At 46.5% G+C, this 24,732-nt stretch overlaps 1 protein-coding gene across 1 annotated transcript in view; it reads right to left on the bottom strand.

The window, feature by feature from the left end:
- The window catches only part of doc2b (double C2-like domains, beta), a 326,981-nt gene that overhangs the window by 43,369 nt on the left and 258,880 nt on the right, over positions 1-24,732 (bottom strand). Inside the window, exon 6 of the mRNA XM_072447011.1 lies at positions 5,981-6,138. Within this exon, the coding sequence (XP_072303112.1) occupies positions 5,981-6,138 (158 nt within the window). The remainder of the gene's footprint in view (positions 1-5,980; positions 6,139-24,732) is intronic.

Raw genomic sequence — 24,732 nt, 5'->3', positions numbered from 1 at the left:
CGATGCATGGCAGTGTTTACGTCTTTTCCAGCGCAAATTTCGCGATCTAAGGAAGGTTAAGAGAGTCTAGATTCTTGAGCGAAAAGGATTTAGTTTGTCAGTGCCAGATTTTTTTATGAGTCCAGAACCAAAACGTTTTTACAAGTCCAGAACCGGTCCGGCGTACTGGTACGCATTTCTAGTACCATATTATCCAAACAGAGCTCTTCACTCTCAAAATTCTGTCCTTCTGGTGGTCCCAAGAGTCTCTAAAAGCACAGTAGGAGGTAGAGCCTTCCGGTGGTCCCAAGCGTCTCTAAAAGCATAGTAAGAGGTAGAGCCTTCTGGTGGTCCCAAGAGTCTCTAAAAGCACAGTAGGAGGTAGAGTCTTCTGGTGGTCCCAAGAGTCTCTAAAAGCACAGTAGGAGGTAGAGCCTTCTGGTGGTCCCAAGAATCTCTAAAAGCACAGTAGGAGGTAGAGTCTTCTGGTGGTCCCAAGAGTCTCTAAAAGCACAGTAGGAGGTAGAGCCTTCTGGTGGTCCCAAGAGTCTCTAAAAGCACAGTAGGAGGTAGAGCTCCTGTGTTATGGAATCAGCCCCTGTCCATGTTAAAGAGGCCGACAGTCTCTTCATTTAAGTCCAGGCTTAAAACGTTCCTCTTTGAAATGACTTATGGTCAGACCAGTTAGGAACAGAAATATAAACCTACAGTTTCAGCTCCGCTGCCCTAGGAGCAACTATGGGGGAAGTATGGCCGCTTGAGCACTATCCTCTGATAAAGACTACTTATTCTATCAAACAATATTAAATATTTGGTTTAACTTGCAAACTGTTCATTGCCTTTTCTTCTTCTTCTCCTACTTCCCCGCCGGGATTGAAACAGGCACATCGATGACCTGTGGATCCAGATGCTCTCAACTGCCTGGAGAAACGGTTTCTACTCCATATGAACGGTTCTTCATCTGTCTGGAAGAACTGGCTCTCCTCCTGAAGAACTGGTTCTCCTCCTGAGTGGCTCCATCTGAGGGAGTCAGATCTCTCCTTCACTCTGGAACTCCTCCACGTTTCTACTTTTTCTCAGAGAGGTTTCGTAGTTTTTTCCTGGCCAAGAAGGACACGGGGTGCTGGGAAATTGCCAAGTCCCTATGAATTTTTTTTTTATCTGTTTTTCACTGTCGCCCTCCGAGGAAACTGCTGTTGTGATTTTGGGAAGGAAGCACCCTGTACCTGTTACAGTTGCAGTAAAAGATTTGTATAAATATTGCTACTCCACCTCCTTTACTGGGTCTATCACAACGGAATATATTATAATTGTCCAAAGAACCTACATCCTACTACTTTGATGATATAATCTGAGATGGTGTGCAGGGGTCCATGTAACTCCATGGGAGATTTACTGTTTTGGGAGGAAATGTCCAAAATAGTCTTGAACCATAACATTATTTGATTGAGATTGGCTTCACAAATTTGCAATATAAATCTCCTTTCAAATTACAACAATCGCAACTTTTTTCTGACAGAGAAGATGTTGAATTTTGTGTCCATTTTGCTTAATGTATAGCAGGCCGCGAAATAGACGGGGGCCCAGGGCCCGTAAGCAGTCAAATCTCCGTTGGGGCCCGCCGTGCCCTTGTATCTAAATTCCTCGAAAAAAATCAAGATTTAACTTGTAATTTGGCCACATTCGGGGCATTTTCATCGCTTAAGTTTAGTTTTGACAGACATGCCCACTTCGCTTCTCATTGGCCGAGTGTGATAAAATGTAAATATATGATTATATTTCTGTGATGTATTTTATCTGCATAATAGTGATATGACGATATTTTATATTATCTGCATCATTAGTATAAGAGAAAAATGGCATGTGAAAAACTGCATTTGTTTGTGTGTCGTAAAGATGGGCCAAAGGAATGTTTATCCTAGGGAGGGGGTGTAACAGCCCAGGGGAGTTAGGTAAACATGATTTATCTCTAACTGAAAATACCAACTGTTGTAAAGACAAGTGCCTTGATGTGAAACTGACCAATGAGAAATGTGACCCGCCTATTCCATAATTTCTAATAAAACCAACCTGCATGAGAAAAAACGTTGTGAGACCAAGGAGGGGCGCCAGGCTGCTTACAACAGCCTTGGCGACCCGGCCTGGCGGTTTCTCCCATGCATGCTACACAAAAGTCTGACGTTTCTGTATCGTTTCATATTCTAAGTTGAATTGTGTTCTCTGTGTGTTAAGGAATAGCATCGGTTTATGTCTAATTTCTTGACACCGAGCGATGTCCTTGATCTAATTTCGATGAAAGCGGGCATCTGATTGGCCGCTGCGTTCGGTCGTGTTCGGTTGTACTCGAAAATCCCCGGTCTAACTTTGCCCCAAAAGTGATATCTAGGTTGGCGGGCGTCAATCTACTCAGTCCAGAATTCAGTCTTTTAAAAGTTGTTTGCAACAAAAGCTGTGTCAATGTGGAAGTATCCAAGGGCCCCAAGGGCCCCGCCCGTTGGAGCTGTTAGCATCTGGGCAATGTATATATGCTAGTAGTTTATTTTGTAGGCTGTGATTTTATATCTTCCACAAGATCTCCTTCTGTCAAATGCTGTAAACAGTATTTATTTTGTATCTAAGAAACATTATTATATTGAATTAAACAGTTTTAAAGATCATGATCTCTGGTTTATAGGATTCAGTATTTGTGCTCGTCACATCAAATAAAAGATAAAAGTACTTTAAATTGTTTTACATGCTAATAACATTTATCTTGTTCTTGTGACGCCGCGATGCCGCGCGTGCTGGGGGGCCCCTCAACTTTTTTAGGTAGGGGGCCCCCCTGGCCCCTAACTTTGAAAATCTATTTCTCAGCCTGTATAGGCCGAGTAATTACATAGATATGAACCATAAACCAGGTCATCAAATCTCCGGCAGATTCTTCCATAGAATTCTGAATGTTAAACTTTGGGATTGTAAAGTGTAACATGACATGTCCAAATGTTCCATTGGCACAAACAGCAGAAACAGGGAGTTTGTCTGAGAACCTTATTAGGAAACAAAAACTCTTTCACGCTAAATAATATCAGTGGTGCAATTATTTCAGGCCCAGATTTGATTGGAAAAATAATCAGATCATTTATGTCTAAAGATAATCTCAAGAAGACCAGACTCCCAGTCTTTTAGAGTCAATTCACCAAACTGTCATTGTGAGGAAAGGACTGGACATGGATGAAAGAACGGCCACTTATAATCACTTAAAAACCCAACAGGCGATCAACAACGTCCAGTCACATGAACGCAACCTTCCAGTAAAGCGTAAAACACATACTATAGACATAAAAGACATAAAAGACATACAACTCCAGTAGGTGGCAGTAAATGCACCCTTTGAGTTGGCTGCCAACCGCCATTAAAAGTAACAACAACAACAACAACAGTAGTAAATAGTAGTAGTTATTAATAATAATAATAATAGCATGCAGTAGTATACAGTAGTAGTAAACATTAATAGTATTCAGTAGTAGTATTCAGTAGTAGTAGTAGTAGTAGTAGTAGTAGTATACAGTAGAGTATAGTAATACTATTTAGTTGTATACAGAAGTAGTATACTACTACTATATACATTAATAGTAAATAGTGGTAGTATACAGTAATAGCAAACAGGAGAAGTATGCATAGTAATAGTATGTAGTAGAGGTAGTAGTATACAGTTGTGGTATACGGTAGTAGTATATATAGTACTGGTAATAGTATGCAGTATTATACAGTAATAGTATACAGTAGTAGTAAACAGTAATAGTATTAATTAGTAGTATACAGTAGTATACAGCAGTATACAGTAGGAGTATATATAGTAATAGTATGCGGTAGTATACAGTAATAGAATACAATAGTAGTAAACAGTAATAGTATATATTAGTAGTGTATAATAGTAGTATACAGTAGTAGTTTACAATAGTAGGAGTAGTAGAATACAGTAATAGTATTCAGTAGTATACAGCAGTATACAGTAGGAGTATATATAGTAATAGTATGCGGTAGTATACAGTAATAGAATACAATAGTAGTAAACAGTAATAGTATATATTAGTAGTGTATAATAGTAGTATACAGTAGTAGTTTACAATAGTAGGAGTAGTAGAATACAGTAATAGTATTCAGTAGTATACAGCAGTATACAGTAGGAGTATATATAGTAATAGTATGCGGTAGTATACAGTAATAGAATATATTAGTAGTATATAATAGTAGTATACAGTAGTGGTAGGTCGCAGAAACAGATTCAGTTGTATCATCCGGACACTGTTTTTATAAAACCGATACTTCGACTCCATCAAAGAGTCGTTCTCACTCTGAACTGTGAGTAAACCCTGCCCACTGGGTGGAGCCTCCTGATAATAGCTTGGCTTGTCTATTTGTTTGCACTGTTTTTAAGTGTAAAACTAATCTAATTTGTTTCCCTTAATCCCCATGGCTTCAAAATGCTGTTGTACACTGCCGGTAGATAGAGCCACAGTTCACAGGTTCAGACACTTTCATGAGCTTCTGTCAAACACAGGGAGATGTTCAACCAGAGTGAGTGGATGCTATTCAAATCAATATGAATGTTTACTGGAGGCCTAGCAGGTTCGCTAAAGCTGTTAGCATTATTTATTTCACAGATGAATTGAGTTGTTCATGGTTAATGTAAAGCAGTGAGCGGATGAAAAGTGCATTTTATTGCCTCTGTCATTAAGAAGAAAAGTTGAGCAGAAAATAATGTGTATTTTCATTAACATCAACAATAGTTGTGTTTCATGTATGCAAAAGGAGGCCAGAGCCTTCTTCTCAAAGTGCTCCATGGACAGTTTGGTCACTGTGGGAGAGACGGGACAATCTGTCTGTGAAATCGTCCCTGGAATTGAAAGTAGGTGGTGTTCAGATGTGTTCAGGTGTCAGTTTGGTCCTGTCCTGTAGGTGGTGTCTTCCTGCAGTCTGGTCCTCACCGCTGCTACTGCCTCAGAGGTCAGAGGTCAGATGCAGGTGAAAAGGGACACGACATCATATGAAACCATGAGGTCATCTGGATCCAGTTGAAGATGTTTCACTTTGTCCACAAAATGATATGTGTTTTCCACGTGATGTTCTGAATTCCCCACTATTGGAGCCAAGATAGTTGTTAATGTTTGGCCACATTGTACGTGATGCAGTCTGTGCTGCACACGATGGGTCTGAGTGGAACATCTCTTGTGTATTTTTGGAAGGCCATAAATGCACGGCATGGCTTCCCCAGGATACAGTCTGTAATACTGTATCCTGTCCATCACCTCCTCTTTCTACAGCTTTTGTAAACTTTCTTCTTGTGACGGGCGGCAGTAGCTCAGTGGTAGAGTGCTCGTCTGATCCAAAGGTCGGCGATTCGACTCCCTGCTTGGTCAGAGCGATCAGATCCACTGCCCCTCGCAGCTTCCTCATGTGAATACTGCTGTTGTGTCCCTGGGCAAGACACTTAACCCCCAGTGTCTGCGTACATCTGGTGTGTGAATGGATGACTGGTTCCTTGATGTAAAGCGCTTTGAGTGCCTTGAAGGTAGAAAAGCGCTATATAAAAATGTGACCATTTACCATTTGTAGCCACTGGTCTTGTCTCTTTTCAAGTGTTCGTATGTGGGCGTGTCCTCGAGGAGGCTGTGGACTGTGGCTTCATAATCAGCTGTGTTGAGAAGTGTTATCATTGTTCACTGTTGTATGTTGCACAGAATCACCAAAGCAAGTCAGTGAGACAATGGCAATAAACCTTTTCTTTTTTAAACCGATTATTTTCTGATTCAATAACACGGAAATGTAAAAATAGCAATGCAAATATTACTAACAATTATAAACCTATAAGCCCATATTTTCCCCCTACAGTGGATGTGAGTGTATGTTCCACCACGCGCACATACTGCCAGACCCCCCTTGTAGTAGTAGTATATTGTAGAATTATGCAGTAGAAGTAGTATTAGTAATAATATTCTGTAGGAGAAATAGTAGTACTTACGTCTTGACATAGGGGTCAGAGAAGCCGTTGGCGTCCATGGCGGCAAGGTGGGCACAGCGGATGATGCCCACCACCAGGCAGGACTTCTGCGTGTTGTACTTGAGAGAGATCATGATGCGGCCCCGCTCCTCCAGCGACTTGTCCTCGGTTTTATTCACCTGAAAATCACACGCACAAAGACATAATGTAGTGGGTTAAGATAAGATATTCCTTTATTGTCCCACATGGGGAAATTTCATTGGTGCAACGCAGGGTTCTTTCAATGTGCAGCCACAGAGAGAACTAAAGCCAGATATTTCACATAAGGCTTGTCCAAACAGAGCAAAGGATCACAACTAATTTGCCATGAACAATGTGTGTTAATTTAGTCTAATTCATTCTAAACTACTGAGAATTTTGAAGGAAGAAATGTAGGTTAAACTGATACAAAATGGACGTCACATCCAGAACCCAATACTATTCACCCAGAATACTATGTAGATAAGATAAAATAACCTTTATTTGTCCCACAATGGGGAAATGTGCTACACAGCACCCGAGGCCTAATTTTGGCCTAATGCTCGTTGCTGAGAGTTTTTTAGCATTTCAAAACAATGACTGACACAACGATGTATTGAAGCTTCAAAGTAACAAAAAGACGAAATGTAGGTTCAACCCCCCAAGACAAAAAATATGACGTCTTTTCAGCTTCAACCCATTTTGAGATGATCCCTAACACCACAAGTGCTAGCGCAGTGGTTAGCGTCTTTCTTACTGTGCTAGCATGATCTCGTGTCTGCGTAGGTTTCTCCCATGCATGACCGATGTTATATTAACCCTATTAGTATAACGCCAAAAATATGATTAACCCTAAAATCATGTACCCCAGGCTCCTCCACTCAGTGGGACATCAGCCTGGCCAGGGACAACTTGAACTCCAACACCTGGTCTAAGGCATCTGTCCTGTATATTGTGCACTGTCCCTGTCTCAAATAAATAAAACAAAGTAAAATTAGAGCTCTGTATTTACTGTGAAGATTGAATTAAACAGAGAGCAAACATGCAGCTAATTCCACTGTTAGAACTGGACAACAGGACTTTTTGCTGTTCATCTGTTGTCATGGAGAAAATGTGTGTGCGGTCTCAGGTCTCTGGACAGGGCGCGGGTCAGGAGAGGACACAGATGCTCACGCCGCCCCCTGCCTGTCGTCCATGGAACATCCACCACACGCTTCCTCTGCTTCCTCTGCTCCTTCAGCGCTGCTTCCGTCACATGTTTACCCCAGTCACAGGCTAAATGAGCTCTAATGAGGCCATTATCCCAGAGCTGAGGTGGAGGAGCAATCAGCCAATCAGAGCTTCACAACATGCACGGGGGGAGGGTCCAACCAGGAAATGACACCAAACAAAACAGGATGTGGTCGGTCAATCAAAACATGCAGCGCAATGTCCTGTTGATGAAGCTGCCTCAGGACAACAAGTGTTTCAACATCAGACACAACCACTCTGCACATGAAGCCCCATGAACCAATCAGGGCGTTAACTGCTACCACACATGGACAAGTCTCATATAATATTCACCAAATATTCTCCTTTACTCTCTAAACATGTTTATTTTAGGATAAATATGAGGCAAATGTTGATGAAAACACAAGATTCAACGGTTGATGAGGCAAACACATCAGTGCAGACCAGATCAAGGCCACATGGTGATTATGGCAGGTGATTATGGCAGGTGATTATGGCAGGTATGATATTTTAACCGTCGTGGAACTTCCTTGGCAAACTCAATTTAATTGAAATAAGAAGTGAACTAAGGCTACAACTGACCAAGAACAGTTATTGTGCATATTTATATAATGACAATATAGTCAAGCTAACACCAGGTCATCCTCATCATGCTCTGCTGAGAAGACACACACACACACACACACACACAGTCACAGACAGACACACACACACACACACACACAGTCACAGACAGACACACACAGTCACACACACAGTCACACACACACACACACACAGTCACACACACAGTCACACACACACACACACACACACACACACAGTCACAGACAGACACACACAGTCACACACACAGTCACACACACACACACACACACAGTCACACACACAGTCACACACACACACACACACACACACACAGTCACAGACAGACACACACAGTCACACACACAGTCACACACACACACACACACACACACACACACACACTCACAGACAGACACACACACACACACACACACACACACACACACAGTCACAGACAGACACACACAGTCACACACACAGTCACACACAGTCACAGACAGACACACACACACAGTCACACACACAGTCACACACACACACACACACACACACACACACACACACAGTCACACACACAGTCACACACACAGTCACACACACACACACACACACACACACACACACACACACAGTCACACACACAGTCACACACACAGTCACACACACACACACACACACACACACACACACACACACAGTCACACACACACACACACACACACAGTCACACACACACACACACACACAGTCACACACACACACGAGCAGATGTCCCCCACACCACAGCGTCCATCACATATTCATACATGGACAATTTGGAAATATGTGCGATAAGGAAATGAAAGCACAGCGGGAAAGGATTCTGTCAGAGCAGTTACTTTCAGCTAAACACAACGTTGGTTTGTGTTCATGTTATTAAAGGAAAGCAGCAGCGGTGGCTCAGGAGTCAGAGCGGTGTGATCCTGCTAAACTAGAGCGTTCCATGTGTCCCTTTTCCACTTTGTGTATGAAGATGGTGTGAGTGATGTTTAAAGACAGAAGACAATTGTTACAATGAATTTCGATTGTATACTTTCAGGTTCTGTCCAGAGTTCAGATGACCACAACTGAATCTTTTTTCTACAATAAAGGACACATGTGCAAAATTGAGATTTTAACCATGTTTAACCATGTAACCATTTGACCGAGCATTGTTCTCTCACCAAAACTAGAGCTGGAGTTGTGTTGTAGCTTCACTCACACCTGCAGAAAGCCTTCTTCACTCCTCCTCTGGGCCTCACAAAAACATCTGCTTTACAATTTCACAAATTGGTGACATCGTCAAAGGATCTGGAGGCTCCTGTACTTTTAAGTCCATAAATAATCTTCAAACTCGTTCTGAGCATTTCTGTCTCAAATCACCTCCATTACAACTGCATGTTTATATTAGCGTGGGCAAGCTAGCTTTTGTTTATTTCCAAATCTAACACAATTCCTGATGAGGGAATGCCTGACTAACAGAAAGTCCTGTGCTGACGTTCGATTATGGTCCTGGTGAAGACAGATGCAAAACACCACATCTTTGCCCACATTTGCCTTAAAAATCTCTGTTTCACCCACAAAACCCCAAGAAATGAGTCAACATGGAACAGACTCTCAGAAGGCCCAATGCTTGTCTTCTGATCCGAGGGTTTGAACCTCTACGCTGGTAGAGTGGTCATCCACTGACCCACGGGTTGGTGGTGCGATCGCAGGCACTGCTGTGTCCTTGGGCAAGACATTTGACCCGCCGGTGTCTGCGCGGTGTGTGATTGTGTGACTGGTTCCTTGATGTAAAGCGCTTTGAGTGCCTTGAAGGTAGAAAAGCGCTTTATAAATGTGAGAATTTACCATTTACCAACGAATTCTAACGCTAACGAGCGCGGCTCCAGAGGGGGCTCCAGAGGGGGCTCCAGAGGGGGCTCCAGAGGGGGCTCCAGAGGGGGCTCCATCGTCGCTCCATCGACGCTCCATCGACGCTCCATCGACGTTATTATCAATAAACATTCTTTCATATTCCATTGTTGTGGCGTGGTCCTTGCTAGTGAAAACAACTCTATAATCAAATATCTAAATTAATTGATTGATTAAAAATAAATTTGCTCGTTGATCTGAAGGTTTGTGAGAACGTAACCGTGACATTGACCCATTTTCTTTACCAAATGTGGTTTATGAAGATTTAGTGACCAAATAATTAATCAGATATATGAATTTGGAATATGCAAACTAGTCGATAACAGATGGAGAACACTAGACATGATTGTTCTAGATCTATCTATGTGTGTGCTAGAGTTCATTCTAAGACGATATTATCAGCCTGTGAAGTGCAAGGTAAACAGAGCCAAGAAGGGTGTTTCTATCCCTTATGTCTCGAGACGGACAAAAATTGCAACACATTTTTAGACAATACGAAATCCCTGTTTAAGACAAAAACTGGTTCATCCAAAGGACAAGATGCAACACAAAAACAGAGCAATGTAGTTTATTCTGTCCAATGCAGTGAAGAAAAGTGTGAAGAGCGCCACATAGTGAGACTAAACAGCCTCTGCACAAGAGTCTCTATCAGCTCAGAAGACACTGGAGTTCAGGACCACAGAGTGAAGTGCATCTGCATCTTAAAGACACAAACCACTCTATCAAAGGCAGTGAGGAGAAGATTCTGAGCAGGAGAAAAGATGATTTGAAAGAGTTAAAGAGGCTATTTTTGTTCAAAAAGAAAGACCATCATTAAATAGGAACGTTTATAATGGAGTTTTGAATCCCTGGAGAGGTCGACGCCCACGGCATTCGAATGCTAATCAGTTACACAGTGAGGAAAGAAAGTGTGAGTCTAGGACAATAGAGGCCCATTAAAGGACTGAGAGTTAACAAAGAGACTAGTGTGATAGAAAACAAAAGGTTTAGTTTCTGTTGATACCAATAGCACCTTTCATCAGGAGGTGGGGCGGGGCCTACCCAGAATAGGATAAATATCCTGAGTTCCCGCTCCTGATTTGCAGATTGAGAATGACTCTTGGATTAGAGTCGAAACGATTTTTCCCCCCAAAAACATGCAAAGTCTTGATACAAGCATTTGCAAATGTTACAAGGATTTTTCTGCTTTTAAAATTGCTACTTTGCTGCAAGCTCGTTATGACCACACCCTGAGACTTATGCAGACCCGTGTCCTGATGATGCTGCCTCAGTTTGGAGACATCAGATAAAAACCCCAGGACAAGTTTGTTAAAATACAGAGACAGGATTTTAAATGTTTCAAGTTTGAACCAAAATAGCCGCCCTGTTTCAGAAGGTGTGTTCACATCGGGGGAGGAGCCCACATCCCGTGTGTGGAGGGAATCTCGTTTTGTCATTTTTGTTTCTTTTCATGTTTACTGCTACTGGTGTCCTTTTACATTTGGGTCAGAGTTTGCTCTCTGGTCCCACTCTGTTCTGAGTCTTATCTTTAATTCTCTTTGAAAAAAGATAAAATAAACAAGAAATAGAAAAAAAAAAAAAATCATCGATCGACTAGTTTTGTGTATTTCTGTTATAAAATCATGATTAGTGCAACTTAAGGTTAGGGTTAGGTTTAAGTTAAGGTTAGGGTTAAGGGTTAAGGGTTAGGGTTAGGGTTTAGGGTTAGGGTTTAGGGTTAGCCATGAGGCTATAGGGTTAGGGTTAGCCATGAGGCTATAGGGTTAGGGTTAGGGTTAGCCATGAGGCTATAGGGTTAGGGTTAGGGTTAGCCATGAGGCTTTAGGGTTAGGGTTAGCCATGAGGCTATAGGGTTAGGGTTAGGGTTAGCCATGAGGCTATAGGGTTAGGGTTAGGGTTAGCCATGAGGCTTTAGGGTTAGGGTTAGCCATGAGGCTATAGGGTTAGGGTTAGGGTTAGCCATGAGACTTTAGGGTTAGGGTTAGCCATGAGGCTATGGGTTAGGGTTAGGGTTAGCCATGAGGCTATAGGGTTAGGGTTAGGGTTAGCCATGAGGCTATAGGGTTAGGGTTAGGGTTAGCCATGAGGCTTTAGGGTTAGGGTTAGCCATGAGGCTATAGGGTTAGGGTTAGGGTTAGCCATGAGGCTATAGGGTTAGGGTTAGGGTTAGCCATGAGGCTATAGGGTTAGGGTTAGGGTTAGCCATGAGGCTTTAGGGTTAGGGTTAGCCATGAGGCTATAGGGTTAGGGTTAGGGTTAGCCATGAGGCTATAGGGTTAGGGTTAGGGTTAGCCATGAGACTTTAGGGTTAGGGTTAGCCATGAGGCTATGGGTTAGGGTTAGGGTTAGCCATGAGGCTATAGGGTTAGGGTTAGGGTTAGCCATGAGGCTATATGGTCGTGCCGCCACGGCCAACCAGAAAGTCCCATTAGTGCAGATTTTAAACTTGTGCATTTCCCTCTACAGCCACTAGATGGAACTAGATCTTCCAAGACTGTGGCAATGTTCTTATTGTTTTAATTTTAGTTTGCAAAAATAAAAAATAACACAATATTATGTCAGACTTACTTAAAAATGGGACATTTGTGTTGGACAAGGTGTGATTTAATTTGATGACCTGTATTGCTTTTGCTTAATATGTACAAATATTTAACCATGTTTATAGGGTTAAATATTCAAAATGGCAGTACTTTTTCCAGTGTTGAAATATATATTGAAAAGTGCAGCTTTAATATTGAATTTAATATATGAAAAGCAAATACATATGACTTTCAATAATGAAGTTCATCAACAGAGACCAGACATTTTAAATAAACCTCACCTGTGAAACATATTATGAACTTATGACAAATGTAATGCTTAAATGCACAATTAATAATTCATTCATTCATTCATTATATACTGTATTAATTAATTAAAATTGCACAATAAATAAATGAAATGTGGAATTAATGAATTTAAAGTGCAATTAATTAATTTAATGATCAATACATTAATTACATGTTCCATAAACATTTAGAGATGAACATTTAAAAAAATGTCACTCGTCAAACTCAGAGGGCGGGACTTAGGCTGCTCTGGGCGTGTCCATACAGAGGGGTCAAAGGTCAGGGTGATGTTACTCAGATTAGCAGGAAAACTGTGGGAATGTATCACTGTAGTTTGAATAAAAACGACCCTAAAGCCCCTGGCACGTGCCCAATGAAGGCCATCAGAAGGAGGCAGGTTTAGTCCTAGTTTAGAGAAGTCCATTGTGGAAGTCCTGAACATTCTGTCACCTGCCGGTGTCGGGCGAGGCACACATTCAGACACACCTCACCCATCTGCATCGGTGCCGTGCTCCTGAAGACACCTCCCACCGTTGCTCTTCCTCGACTGGAGATAGTGGACTCCTGCTGTGACGGCCTCATGGTTTTTCCCCTGTGCGCCGAGGGGACTTATTGGTGCAAGACATTTTTCCTTCTTTTTCCTGCTTCCCACTGTGTCCTAGAGTCTCTTTTATATATCTACCACCATTCCAATAAGAACTTGCATGCTCAAGGACTAGTTTTTCCAAGTGGAATAGCGGCACATGTCTCCCCTGAGGTGACGCCAGTTGTTCTACCATGCCACCAGTTCTTAACGCAGCACAGGTCATTACCCAAATTAACATGGTCACTTTGAAGCTGTCTCAATGCCACACCCCAGACTTCTGTTACTGTGCTCACACCAAGAGTTTCTAGCATGGTCTCAGTTTCTCTGTGTTACCCCTGTGCATCGGGTCAGTTCAGCAGGACTTTGCACAGGGTGATGCGGTTCCTATTCATCCACCATCAAGCCTCGGGCTTCAAGACAGGCGTGACATGCACATTATTTAACATGCATCACCACAATCGCATCGTGGTCTTGTCCGAACGAGGACCCGTGTGCCTCTCGTTGCTGGGCCCCATGGCCATGACAGTGGTGAAATGGCACATGGCAAATGGTGCAAAATCCCTGTGTTCATGGAGACAGTGTTGGAACTATTTCTATGTTGTGCTCACAGAAATGTGGTTACATTGGTAACATTGGCAGAACCGTGCCTCTCATTGCTGCTGTTGACGTGGCCTGAATGGCAGCAACAACGCTTGTGCAGGCTTGTCTGGTTATGGCCTACTGTCCCTTATTCATCATCCATGGCCATTTCCACAGGCCAAGACAATGAATTGTAACACTCTGTGGGCCAGTACAGTAGGCTCTCGCTGTGGCCCTGGGTGGTGGCCCTGGGTGGTGGTGGCCCTGGGTGGTGGCCCTGGGTGGTGGCTTTTTGTGGATCTTGCACGGCTCCGGCTGACAAAATGTCAGCCTTGTGCCTGTGGATCTACTTTTTGCCTTCACTCTCTGCTTCGGCGTTTCAGGCAGCGGTGTCTCTGTCGTCGTCCTGGATGAGTTTTGAGGACCCTTGGAACATGCAGAGCTTGACTTGGGTTTCAAGATTGTCACGCTCCTGGCCCTGCAGGGGACAACTCTGTCTGTGTCAATCAAACCCTCATTATTGGCTCATGTTTAAGTAAATCTCATTCATAATACTTTGCTTGGTCCTCACATGGTGAAAGGAGGAGGCGTGGCACGAGGCTGGATTATCTGCTCCAGGTGAGATCCGTGTAGAGGACATGACCTGAGGGTTTAATATATCTGAATAAGTTCTTTGTCTGATAAGTTTGGGATTTCCCCCCCACATTTTCTTCAAGTCAAAGTTCCACGTACTGGTCCAGATTGTGCTGCTCAGACAGCGTGATGGTCTTCACTGGGCTCGGGGCAGGAGGTCACTCAAAAGTGCATTTTTATTGAAACAGCAGTGATACATTCCCAGTTTTCCTGCTAATCTGAGTGACATCACAGTAACAACAGTGGCTCCTGACCTTTGACCCCTCTGTAGAAACATAGACATGACCAGAGCAGCCTAAGTCCCGCCCCCTGAGTTTGAGGAGTGAGTCTGACTCTGATTCTTTTAATAACTGCACCAACAGCATGACATAATGAATTCACTAGATTGATATTTTCAATGTCAAACTTTATATTTTTATTGACACTTTAATTATTTAATTGAACTTGACATTTATTAATTTCACCTTTAATGAAGTCATTGATCGTGCCTTCATTTTGGCACACAGAATTCTCCACAATAACTGGGTTAGACGACACATTTCACTCAAATGTAGTGGACATGAGGGCAGTGCACCACATGAACCTGATCCATGCACCAGGGGGCGCTCAAGTGCTCATTTCCACATGTTATTAAGTCCATGGTACATGTTTTAGTAAGTGCCCTCTGCAGACACGAGGAGGACGCTGACCACATCATGAAACAATAGTTATGATTTGACAAACAATCATAGCAGAAAAGAGCGTTCAAAGTGTCGAAAATTGTTCTTACGTTTTGGGGGACGTGACATAGAAAGAGCAATTCTGTTTAGAACTAGTTCTACTTCCTGTCAACTTTTATTTGAAATGTTTTTCTTCACAAACAGCCACTTGACTGATGTAAACTAGAATCAATACTGTATTTTTGCACCAAATAAAGCATAATAAGGAAGTAAAACATATATAAGTCGCTCCGGAGTGTGAAATGCAGTTGCAGGTGTGAAAATAACAAATAATATCACATAGAAGTTGCTCCGGAGTATAAGTATAAGTAAATAAGTATAAATATAAGTATAAGTCGCACCCCGGCCAAAACTATGAAAAAAGGTGCGAAAAATAGTAATCCAGAAAATACAGTATTTACCAAAGGTTCTAACACAACAAACAAAGTCATGAATCCAAAATATGAGAACCTGCAAAAGGACTTTAAACACGATCACTGCGGATCTAATTGGTGGCACTCTTCCCTCTTCCCAGACACTTCCTCTTGAACTTAATTTGTGAGAGATAATAGACTTTTATATTTGTCCGGCTGCATCAGACCAGACATGACCAAGCATCTGTGTGGAGCCTCTGCTCCCCCAGGAGTGAGGCTCTGTGCCTGGGCTCGCTCCGCTCCTCTGCACCTCTCTCTGCTTCTCTCTGCACCTCTCTGCACCTCTCTCTGCTCCCCTCTGCACCTCTCTGCTCCTCTCTGCACCTCTCTGCTCCTCTCTGCTTCTCTCTGCACCTCTCTGCTCCCCTCTGCACCTCTCTGCTCCTCTCTGCTTCTCTCTGCACCTCTCTGCTCCCCTCTGCACCTCTCTGCTCCTCTCTGCACCTCTCTGCTCCTCTCTGCTTCTCTCTGCACCTCTCTGCTCCCCTCTGCACCTCTCTGCTCCTCTCTGCTTCTCTCTGCACCTCTCTGCTCCCCTCTGCACCTCTCTGCTCCTCTCTGCACCTCTCTGCTCCTCTCTGCACCTCTCTGCTCCTCTCTGCACCTCTCTGCTCCTCTCTGCACCTCTCTGCTCCTCTCTGCTTCTCTCTGCACCTCTCTGCACCTCTCTGCTCCTCTTTTCTCCTCTCTGCTCCTCTCTGCACCTCTCTGCACCTCTCTTCTCCTCTCTGCTCCTCTCTGCACCTCTCTGCACCTCTCTGCTCCTCTCTGCACCTCTCTTCTCCTCTCTGCTCCTCTCTGCACCTCTCTGCACCTCTCTTCTCCTCTCTGCTCCTCTCTGCACCTCTCTGCTCCTCTCTGCACCTCTCTGCTCCTCTCTCTGCACCTCTCTGCTCCTCTCTACTCCTCTCTGCACCTCTCTCTGCACCTCTCTGCTCCTCTCTGCTCCTCTCTGCTCCTCTCTGCACCTCTCTGCACCTCTCTGCTCCTCTCTGCACCTCTCTGCTCCTCTCTCTGCACCTCTCTGCTCCTCTCAACTCCTCTCTGCACCTCTCTGCACCTCTCTGCACCTCTCTGCTCCTCTCTACTCCTCTCTGCTCCTCTCTCTGCACCTCTCTGCTCCCCTCTGCACCTCTCTGCTCCTCTCTGCACCTCTCCGCTCCTCTCTGCTTCTCTCTGCACCTCTCTGCTCCTCTCTGCACCTCTCTGCTCCTCTCTCTGCACCTCTCTGCTCCTCTCAACTCCTCTCTGCACCTCTCTGCACCTCTCTGCACCTCTCTGCTCCTCTCTACTCCTCTCTACTCCTCTCTGCTCCTCTCTCTGCACCTCTCTGCTCCCCTCTGCTCCCCTCTGCACCTCTCTGCACCTCTCTGCACCTCTCTCTGCTCCTCTCTGCACCTCTCTCTGCTCCTCTCTGCTCCTCTCTGCTTCTCTCTGCTTCTCTCTGCTCCTCTCTGCACCTCTCTCTGCTCCTCTCTGCACCTCTCTCTGCTCCTCTCTGCACCTCTCTGCACCTCTCTGCACCTCTCTCTGCTCCTCTCTGCACCTCTCTCTGCTCCCCTCTGCACCTCTCTGCTCCTCTCTGCACCTCTCTGCTCCTCTCTGCTTCTCTCTGCACCTCTCTGCTCCTCTCTGCACCTCTCTCTGCTCCTCTCTGCACCTCTCTCTGCTCCTCTCTGCACCTCTCTGCACCTCTCTGCACCTCTCTCTGCTCCTCTCTGCACCTCTCTCTGCTCCTCTCTGCTCCTCTCTGCTCCTCTCTGCTTCTCTCTGCTTCTCTCTGCTCCTCTCTGCACCTCTCTCTGCTCCTCTCTGCACCTCTCTGCACCTCTCTGCACCTCTCTCTGCTCCTCTCTGCACCTCTCTCTGCTTCTCTCTGCACCTCTCTGCACCTCTCTCTGCTCCCCTCTGCACCTCTCTGCTCCTCTCTGCACCTCTCTGCTCCTCTCTGCTTCTCTCTGCACCTCTCTGCTCCCCTCTGCACCTCTCTGCTCCTCTCTGCTTCTCTCTGCACCTCTCTGCTCCCCTCTGCACCTCTCTGCTCCTCTCTGCACCTCTCTGCTCCTCTCTGCTTCTCTCTGCACCTCTCTGCACCTCTCTCTGCTCCTCTCTGCACCTCTCTCTGCTCCTCTCTGCACCTCTCTCTGCTCCTCTCTGCACCTCCTGCCTCATAGCATGTGTGTATTTTTGGTGATAGACAGGTAAACAGTCAGAGGAGGAGAGGAAGAGTGGACCATGGGGAGTTGCTGTCAGAGAAGGTTTCATTTTACAAGTTACAAGAGTAAACAATGCGACTAGGATCCTCCCAACCAGGAAGGCTGGACTTCCTCCACATCAAACTGTCTTTGTGTTACGTGAGCTGAGAGTGTAAAACCAGAACTAACCCAGGTCTGCAATACCTGTCCTAGAAAGTGGAAGTGTATCGATTCTGCACTGATTCGACAAACACAACACACTTGATCAGATTTCAGCCCCTCATCTGGACCGGAAATCATGGATGCCGAGCTTCTGTGGAAAAGCCTGTGCGTCGTGTCATGAACGAGACCTAGAGCAACATTCATGGGACTTTGAATTACACGGATTTATCTACAATGTACAGATGAATGAACCGTATTGTTCTCGAGCAATATCCACATCTTCAAGTGGATTTAGTCAAAGACGGATGGAAAAACATTTTGATGACGGTAAAATACATTTGGATTTTGAAAACACTGCTATCGAAAGACAAAAATGTAAGCCACCGATGACATTTTAAATTGACACTGATCTGTTCTACAAATGAACTCTTTTGAGAGATTGACCTCATCGCAATCTAGAATCAAACCTGTTCCAACATGAATGTACCGCCAGACTTTATGTTTTAGACTTCATTTTTCCACAACAACATGAATAAAATCTGACTCTTAAAGGTTGAGCAGTTCCATTCATAATAAGGGGTGTTCTCATTTGCATATGTCATTTTCATTGTGGCATTTGCAACTTCCATTAGAACAGTTTATGGACTTCACAGAGCTCTGTACAAACTGTGCTAAATGATGGACTTACTGTTCTGACGACAGGAACACAGTGGAACTAATGGATCGAGCGAGCGGAGCACAAATTCAATTACAGTTGTTTTTATACAGTCATGTGACAGCTTCAATGATTATATTTCATGAATTATAATATAAGCAGATGAGATGAAAAGTCCGCATTGTGCTCTGATGTTTTCTCACCAAAAACATCCCAGGAGTGGTTTTGTTCCATTCACACCTGCTTTAGGACTTTTTGAGGTAGTTACCACACACAATACTGCAATGCCAAGATCCAAAAAGGGCCATTTAAAAAGATAAACAGGACATATGTGTTATGGCGGCGCTTTGAGCAGACACGCCTCTCACCGCCGCCGCATAACTCGGCTTTAAAATCATTGTTGGACCCACCTGATCCTCAAGAGGCGGAACAAAGATGAGGGAACGAGGACGACACAAGTCTGGTAACACTACGGGACCAACACAAACAAAACTGACGGCCCACAATCCCATTGGAAAACATCACAAGCTAACGAAGCTAATGAGGCTAGCATGGCTAACGTGGCTAGCAAGCCTGACAAGCCTGATGCGCCGGCCCAGATAGAGATTCTTGCGACATCCTTGCATTGGAAGGACGAATCATCAGTTATTGCTCATGATGTCCGGAATAAGATGCAAAATGCAGTTTGATATGGAGTTTCTCGGAGCAGAAATGAAGATAAGTTTGTTATCTTTAGTTCGGGAGCAGGACCACGCCCCTTCCTGCGGCTACACTATTTAATCCTCCAGATCACGTACACCTGTGTTCATGATTTTCGTGCTCACGGCGCTCCCAGCGCTCCGGTTCTCCTCCCAGCGCTCCGGTCCTCCTCCCAGCGCTCTGGTCCTCCTCCCAGCGCTCCGGTCCTCCCAGCGCTCCGGTCCTCCCAGCGCTCCGGTCCTCCCAGCGCTCCGGTCCTCCCAGCGCTCCGGTCCTCCACCCAGCGCTCCAGTCCTCCCAGCGTTCATCCCGCGGCCTCGCTCGTTAAAGGTCCCATAACATGCAAAATCGACTTCAGAGCTTTTAACCTTCTTACATTGCTATTTGTGCTTCATATATGTCCAGAGTGTTTTTTTGATTGATTCCCGCAGTGTTTAGCTATATTACAGACTATCTCCTTTCCTCCAATCTCCAAACTGACGGGGGGTGTTCACAGGACAGCGTCATAATCACAGGCACGCGTCATCATCCCCCGTCAACAATCACATCGTTTAAACTTCTCTTTGACTCGCACTATTCACCGTTCACTCTCGGTCCACTCCAGAGTGCGCTCTGCCCCGCCCACTTTCGTGGGCTGCAGCGGCTCCTCCAGGTAAAGTATTCCTCCACGTTATCTCTTTCCTCCTCCGTCGTCTCCTTCCTCCTCAGTCGTCTCTTTCCTCCTCCGTCGTCTCTTTCCTCCTCAGTCGTCTCTTTCCTCCTCCGTCGTCTCTTTCCTCCTCCGTCGTCTCCTTCCTCCTCCGTCGTCTCTTTCCTCCTCCGTCGTCTCTTTCCTCCTCCGTCGTCTCCTTCGTCCTCAGTCGTCTCTTTCCTCCTCAGTCGTCTCTTTCCTCCTCAGTCGTCTCTTTCCTCCTCCGTCGTCTCTTTCCTCCTCCGTCGTCTCCTTCCTCCTCCGTCGTCTCCTTCCTCCGTCGTCTCCTTCCTCCCGCATCACTCAAGCCTTGGAAGCCACTCTTCTAGTCGCAAGACTTGATCACCTCTTTCAAGTAATTTATTCACTTATTTAACTCCAGCATCAAACCGTTGTCCTAAAAGAAGCTGGCATCTCTCGAAATAAAAATACATACGTATACATTATAAAAGAAATATAAAAACATATTAAACAAAAAAACACTCTTACCCTCCTCTCCTTTCCCTCCCCCCTCTCCTCGAGCACCAGTTTGCTAGATATTTCATCATCGGACACCGCGTTGCCAGGTTCCATCGTTTATCCTCTAGCACCACGTAGCCAAGTTCCAAAATGTTATCCTCTGGCTCTGCGTTTCCAGGTTCCAGCATTTCATCTTCGGTCACCGCGTTTTGTCCTGACTCAGAGTTGTCAGGTCCCAGCTTCGAGCTTCAGTCCCAGCGTTTTCTCCTCAGACACGGTGTTGCCAGGTTCCACTCTATGTTCCACTTCCCTTCAAGCCCGGGGTTTCTGGTCTATCCATCAAGCAGTTTTGCCCGGATCCACTCCAGCCTCCTCAAGCACCGGATTGCCCTCTTGCTCTAACGGATCTGAGGCAGTGTGTGCGGCTGGGGAAGAATGTCTCAGACACTCAGACTATGTGACTATCAGCACAGGAGATCCACAGGGCTGTGTTCTTTCTCCCCTGCTCTTCTCCCTGTGACAAACTGCTGCAGCTCCAGCCATGACTCTGTAAAGCTAATCAAGTGTGTGGACGACGCCACCCTCATCACCATGACGACACCACCCTCTGATGACACCACCCTCTGATGACACCACCCTCTGATGACACCACCCTCATCACCATGACGACACCACCCTCATCACCATGATGACACCACCCTCATCACCATGACGACACCACCCTCATCGGGCTCATCTCAGACGGGGAGGAGGTGGAGCGGCTGGTGCAGCGGTAACAACCTGGAGTTCAACGTCCAGAAGACAGTGGAAATGATCGTGGACTTCAGGGAAGTCACCCCCCCTCACCATCTCAGACTCCCCCATCTCCACTGTGGACTCCTCCACCTCCTCTGCTCCACCATCACCAGGACCTCAAGTGGGAGGAGCCACCATCACCAGGACCTCAAGTGGGAGGAGCCACCATCACCAGGACCTCAAGTGGGAGGAGCCACCATCACCAGGACCTCAAGTGGGAGGAGCCACCATCAGCTCCTCATCAAGAAGAACCAGCAGAGGATGAACTTCCTGCAGCAGCTGAGGAAATACACATTTCCGCTCACATTTATGTCTTGTGCCATGTTGAAACGTTCCCTCTCTGTGCCACGTTCTTTGTGTAGTTTTTGTCTGAATAAAAACTGGGGAGAATTTTTTATTTTTTTTTGAAAGATTTTTTTTTGTTCACTGACATTGGCATTAAAACTTCTGATTCTGATTGAAAGCAGAATCTGAGATGAGATTTCCCACAAAGGATATTTTTGGGAAATAAACATAAAAGCGAATTCAAGTTTCATCAAATCAAGTTCAGCTCTGGCCGTTCTCAAGCTAAACCCGTTAGCATTAGCATTAGCATCGCTCTTTCCTAAACCTGCAGCTCTGCATCCAACACCACCACAGAGCTGCTCTTCTGCACCCTGTCTCACACCCTGTCTCACACCCTGTCTCACACCCTGTCTCACACCCTGTCTCACACCCTGTCTCACACTCAGGCTCACAGTCTGTCTCACACTCTGGCTCACACCCTGTCTCACATTCAGGCTCACAGTCTGTCTCACACTCTGGCTCACACCCTGGCTCACACCCTGTCCCACACCCTGTCTCACACCCTGTCTCACACCCTGGCTCACACCCTGTCTCACACCCTGGCTCACACCCTGTCTCACACCCTGTCTCACACCCTGTCTCACAGCCTGGCTCACACCCTGTCTCACACCCTGGCTCACACCCTGTCTCACACCCTGGCTCACACCCTGTCTCACACCCTGGCTCACACCCTGTCTCACACTCTGTCTCACACCCTGTCTCACACTCTGGCTCACACCCTGGCTCACACTCTGGCTCACACTCTGGCTCACACCCTGTCTCACACTCTGGCTCACAGTCTGTCTCACACTCTGGCTCACACCCTGTCTCACACTCTGGCTCACACCCTGTCTCACACTCTGGCTCACAGTCTGTCTCACACTCTGGCTCACACCCTGTCTCACACTCTGGCTAACACCCTGTCTCACACTCTGGCTCACAGTCTGTCTCACACTCTGTCTCACACCCTGTCTCACAGTCTGTCTCACACTCTGGCTCACAGTCTGTCTCACACTCTGGCTCACACTCTGGCTCACACTCTGGCTCAAGCTCTGGCTCACACTCTGGCTCACACTCTGTCTCACACCCTGTCTCACACTCTGTCTCACACTCTGTCTCACACCCTGGCTCACACTCTGGCTCACACCCTGTATCACACCCTGTCTCACACCCTGGCTCACACCCTGTCTCACACCCTGTCTCACACCCTGGCTCACACTCTGGCTCACACCCTGAATCACACCCTGTCTCACACTCTGGCTCACAGTCTGTCTCACACTCTGTCTCACACCCTGTCTCACACTCTGGCTCACAGTCTGTCTCACACCCTGGCTCACACCCTGTCTCACACCCTGTCTCACACTCTGGCTCACAGTCTGTCTCACACTCTGGCTCACACCCTGTCTCACACTCTGGCTCACAGTCTGTCTCACACTCTGTCTCACACCCTGTCTCACACTCTGGCTCACACCCTGGCTCACACTCTGGCTCACACCCTGTCTCACACTCTGGCTCACACCCTGGCTCACACCCTGACTCACACCCTGTCTCACACCCTGTATCACACCCTGTCTCACACCCTGGCTCACACCCTGGCTCACACCCTGGCTCACACCCTGTCTCACACCCTGGCTCACACCCTGTCTCACACCCTGTATCACACCCTGTATCACACCCTGTCTCACACCCTGGCTCACACCCTGTCTCACACCCTGTCTCACACCCTGGCTCACACCCTGTCTCACACCCTGGCTCACACCCTGTCTCACACCCTGTCTCACACCCTGTCTCACACCCTGGCTCACAATCTGGCTCACACCCTGGCTCACACTCTGGCTCACACCCTGTCTCACACTCTGGCTCACACCCTGTCTCACACCCTGTCTCACACCCTGTCTCACACCCTGTCTCACACTCTGGCTCACACTCTGGCTCACACCCTGTCTCACACTCTGGCTCACACCCTGTCTCACACTCTGGCTCAAACTCTGGCTCACACTCTGGCTCACACCCTGTCTCAAACTCTGGCTCACAGTCTGTCTCACACTCTGGCTCACACCCTGTCTCACACTCTGGCTCACAGTCTGTCTCACACTCTGGCTCACAGTCTGTCTCACACTCTGGCTCACACCCTGTCTCACACTCTGGCTCACACCCTGTCTCACACTCTGGCTCACAGTCTGTCTCACACTCTGTCTCACACCCTGTCTCACACTCTGTCTCACACCCTGTCTCACACCCTGTCTCACACTCTGTCTCACACTCTGTCTCACACCCTGTCTCACACTCTGGCTCACACTCTGGCTCACACCCTGGCTCACACTCTGGCTCACACCCTGTCTCAAACTCTGGCTCACCACACCCTGTCTCACACTCTGGCTCACACTCTGGCTCACACTCTGGCTCACACCCTGTCTCACACTCTGGCTCACAGTCTGTCTCACACTCTGGCTCACACTCTGTCTCACACTCTGGCTCACACCCTGTCTCACACCCTGGCTCACAGTCTGTCTCACACTCTGGCTCACAGTCTGTCTCACACTCTGGCTCACACTCTGGCTCACACTCTGGCTCACACTCTTTCTCACACTCTGGCTCAAGCTCTGGCTCAAACTCTGGCTCACACCCTGTCTCACACTCTGGCTCACAGTCTGTCTCACACTCTGGCTCACACCCTGTCTCACACTCTGGCTCACACCCTGTCTCACACCCTGTCTCACAGTCTGTCTCACACTCTTTCTCACACTCTGGCTCAAGCTCTGGCTCACACTCTGGCTCACACTCTGGCTCACACCCTGGCTCACACTCTGGCTCACACCCTGTCTCAAACTCTGGCTCACACCCTGTCTCACACTCTGGCTCACACTCTGGCTCACACTCTGGCTCACACCCTGTCTCACACTCTGGCTCACAGTCTGTCTCACACTCTGGCTCACACCCTGTCTCACACTCTGGCTCACACCCTGTCTCACACCCTGTCTCACAGTCTGTCTCACACTCTGGCTCACAGTCTGTCTCACACTCTGGCTCACACTCTGGCTCACACTCTGGCTCACACTCTTTCTCACACTCTGGCTCAAGCTCTCGCTCACACTCTGGCTCACACTCTGGCTCACACCCTGTCTCACACCCTGTCTCACACTCTGTCTCACACCCTGGCTCACACTCTGGCTCACAGCCTGTATCACACCCTGTCTCACACCCTGTCTCACACCCTGTCTCACACCCTGTCTCACACCCTGTCTCACACCCTGGCTCAAACCCTGT

Source organism: Eucyclogobius newberryi, unplaced genomic scaffold (genome assembly GCF_026437365.1).
Source record: "Eucyclogobius newberryi isolate DKJ021-1_F unplaced genomic scaffold, fEucNew1.0.hap1 SCAF_15, whole genome shotgun sequence".
In the NCBI taxonomy this organism is placed as follows: domain Eukaryota; kingdom Metazoa; phylum Chordata; class Actinopteri; order Gobiiformes; family Gobiidae; genus Eucyclogobius; species Eucyclogobius newberryi.
Note: the sequence above shows the minus strand (reverse complement) of the source record. Positions and strands in the feature narration are given on the sequence as shown.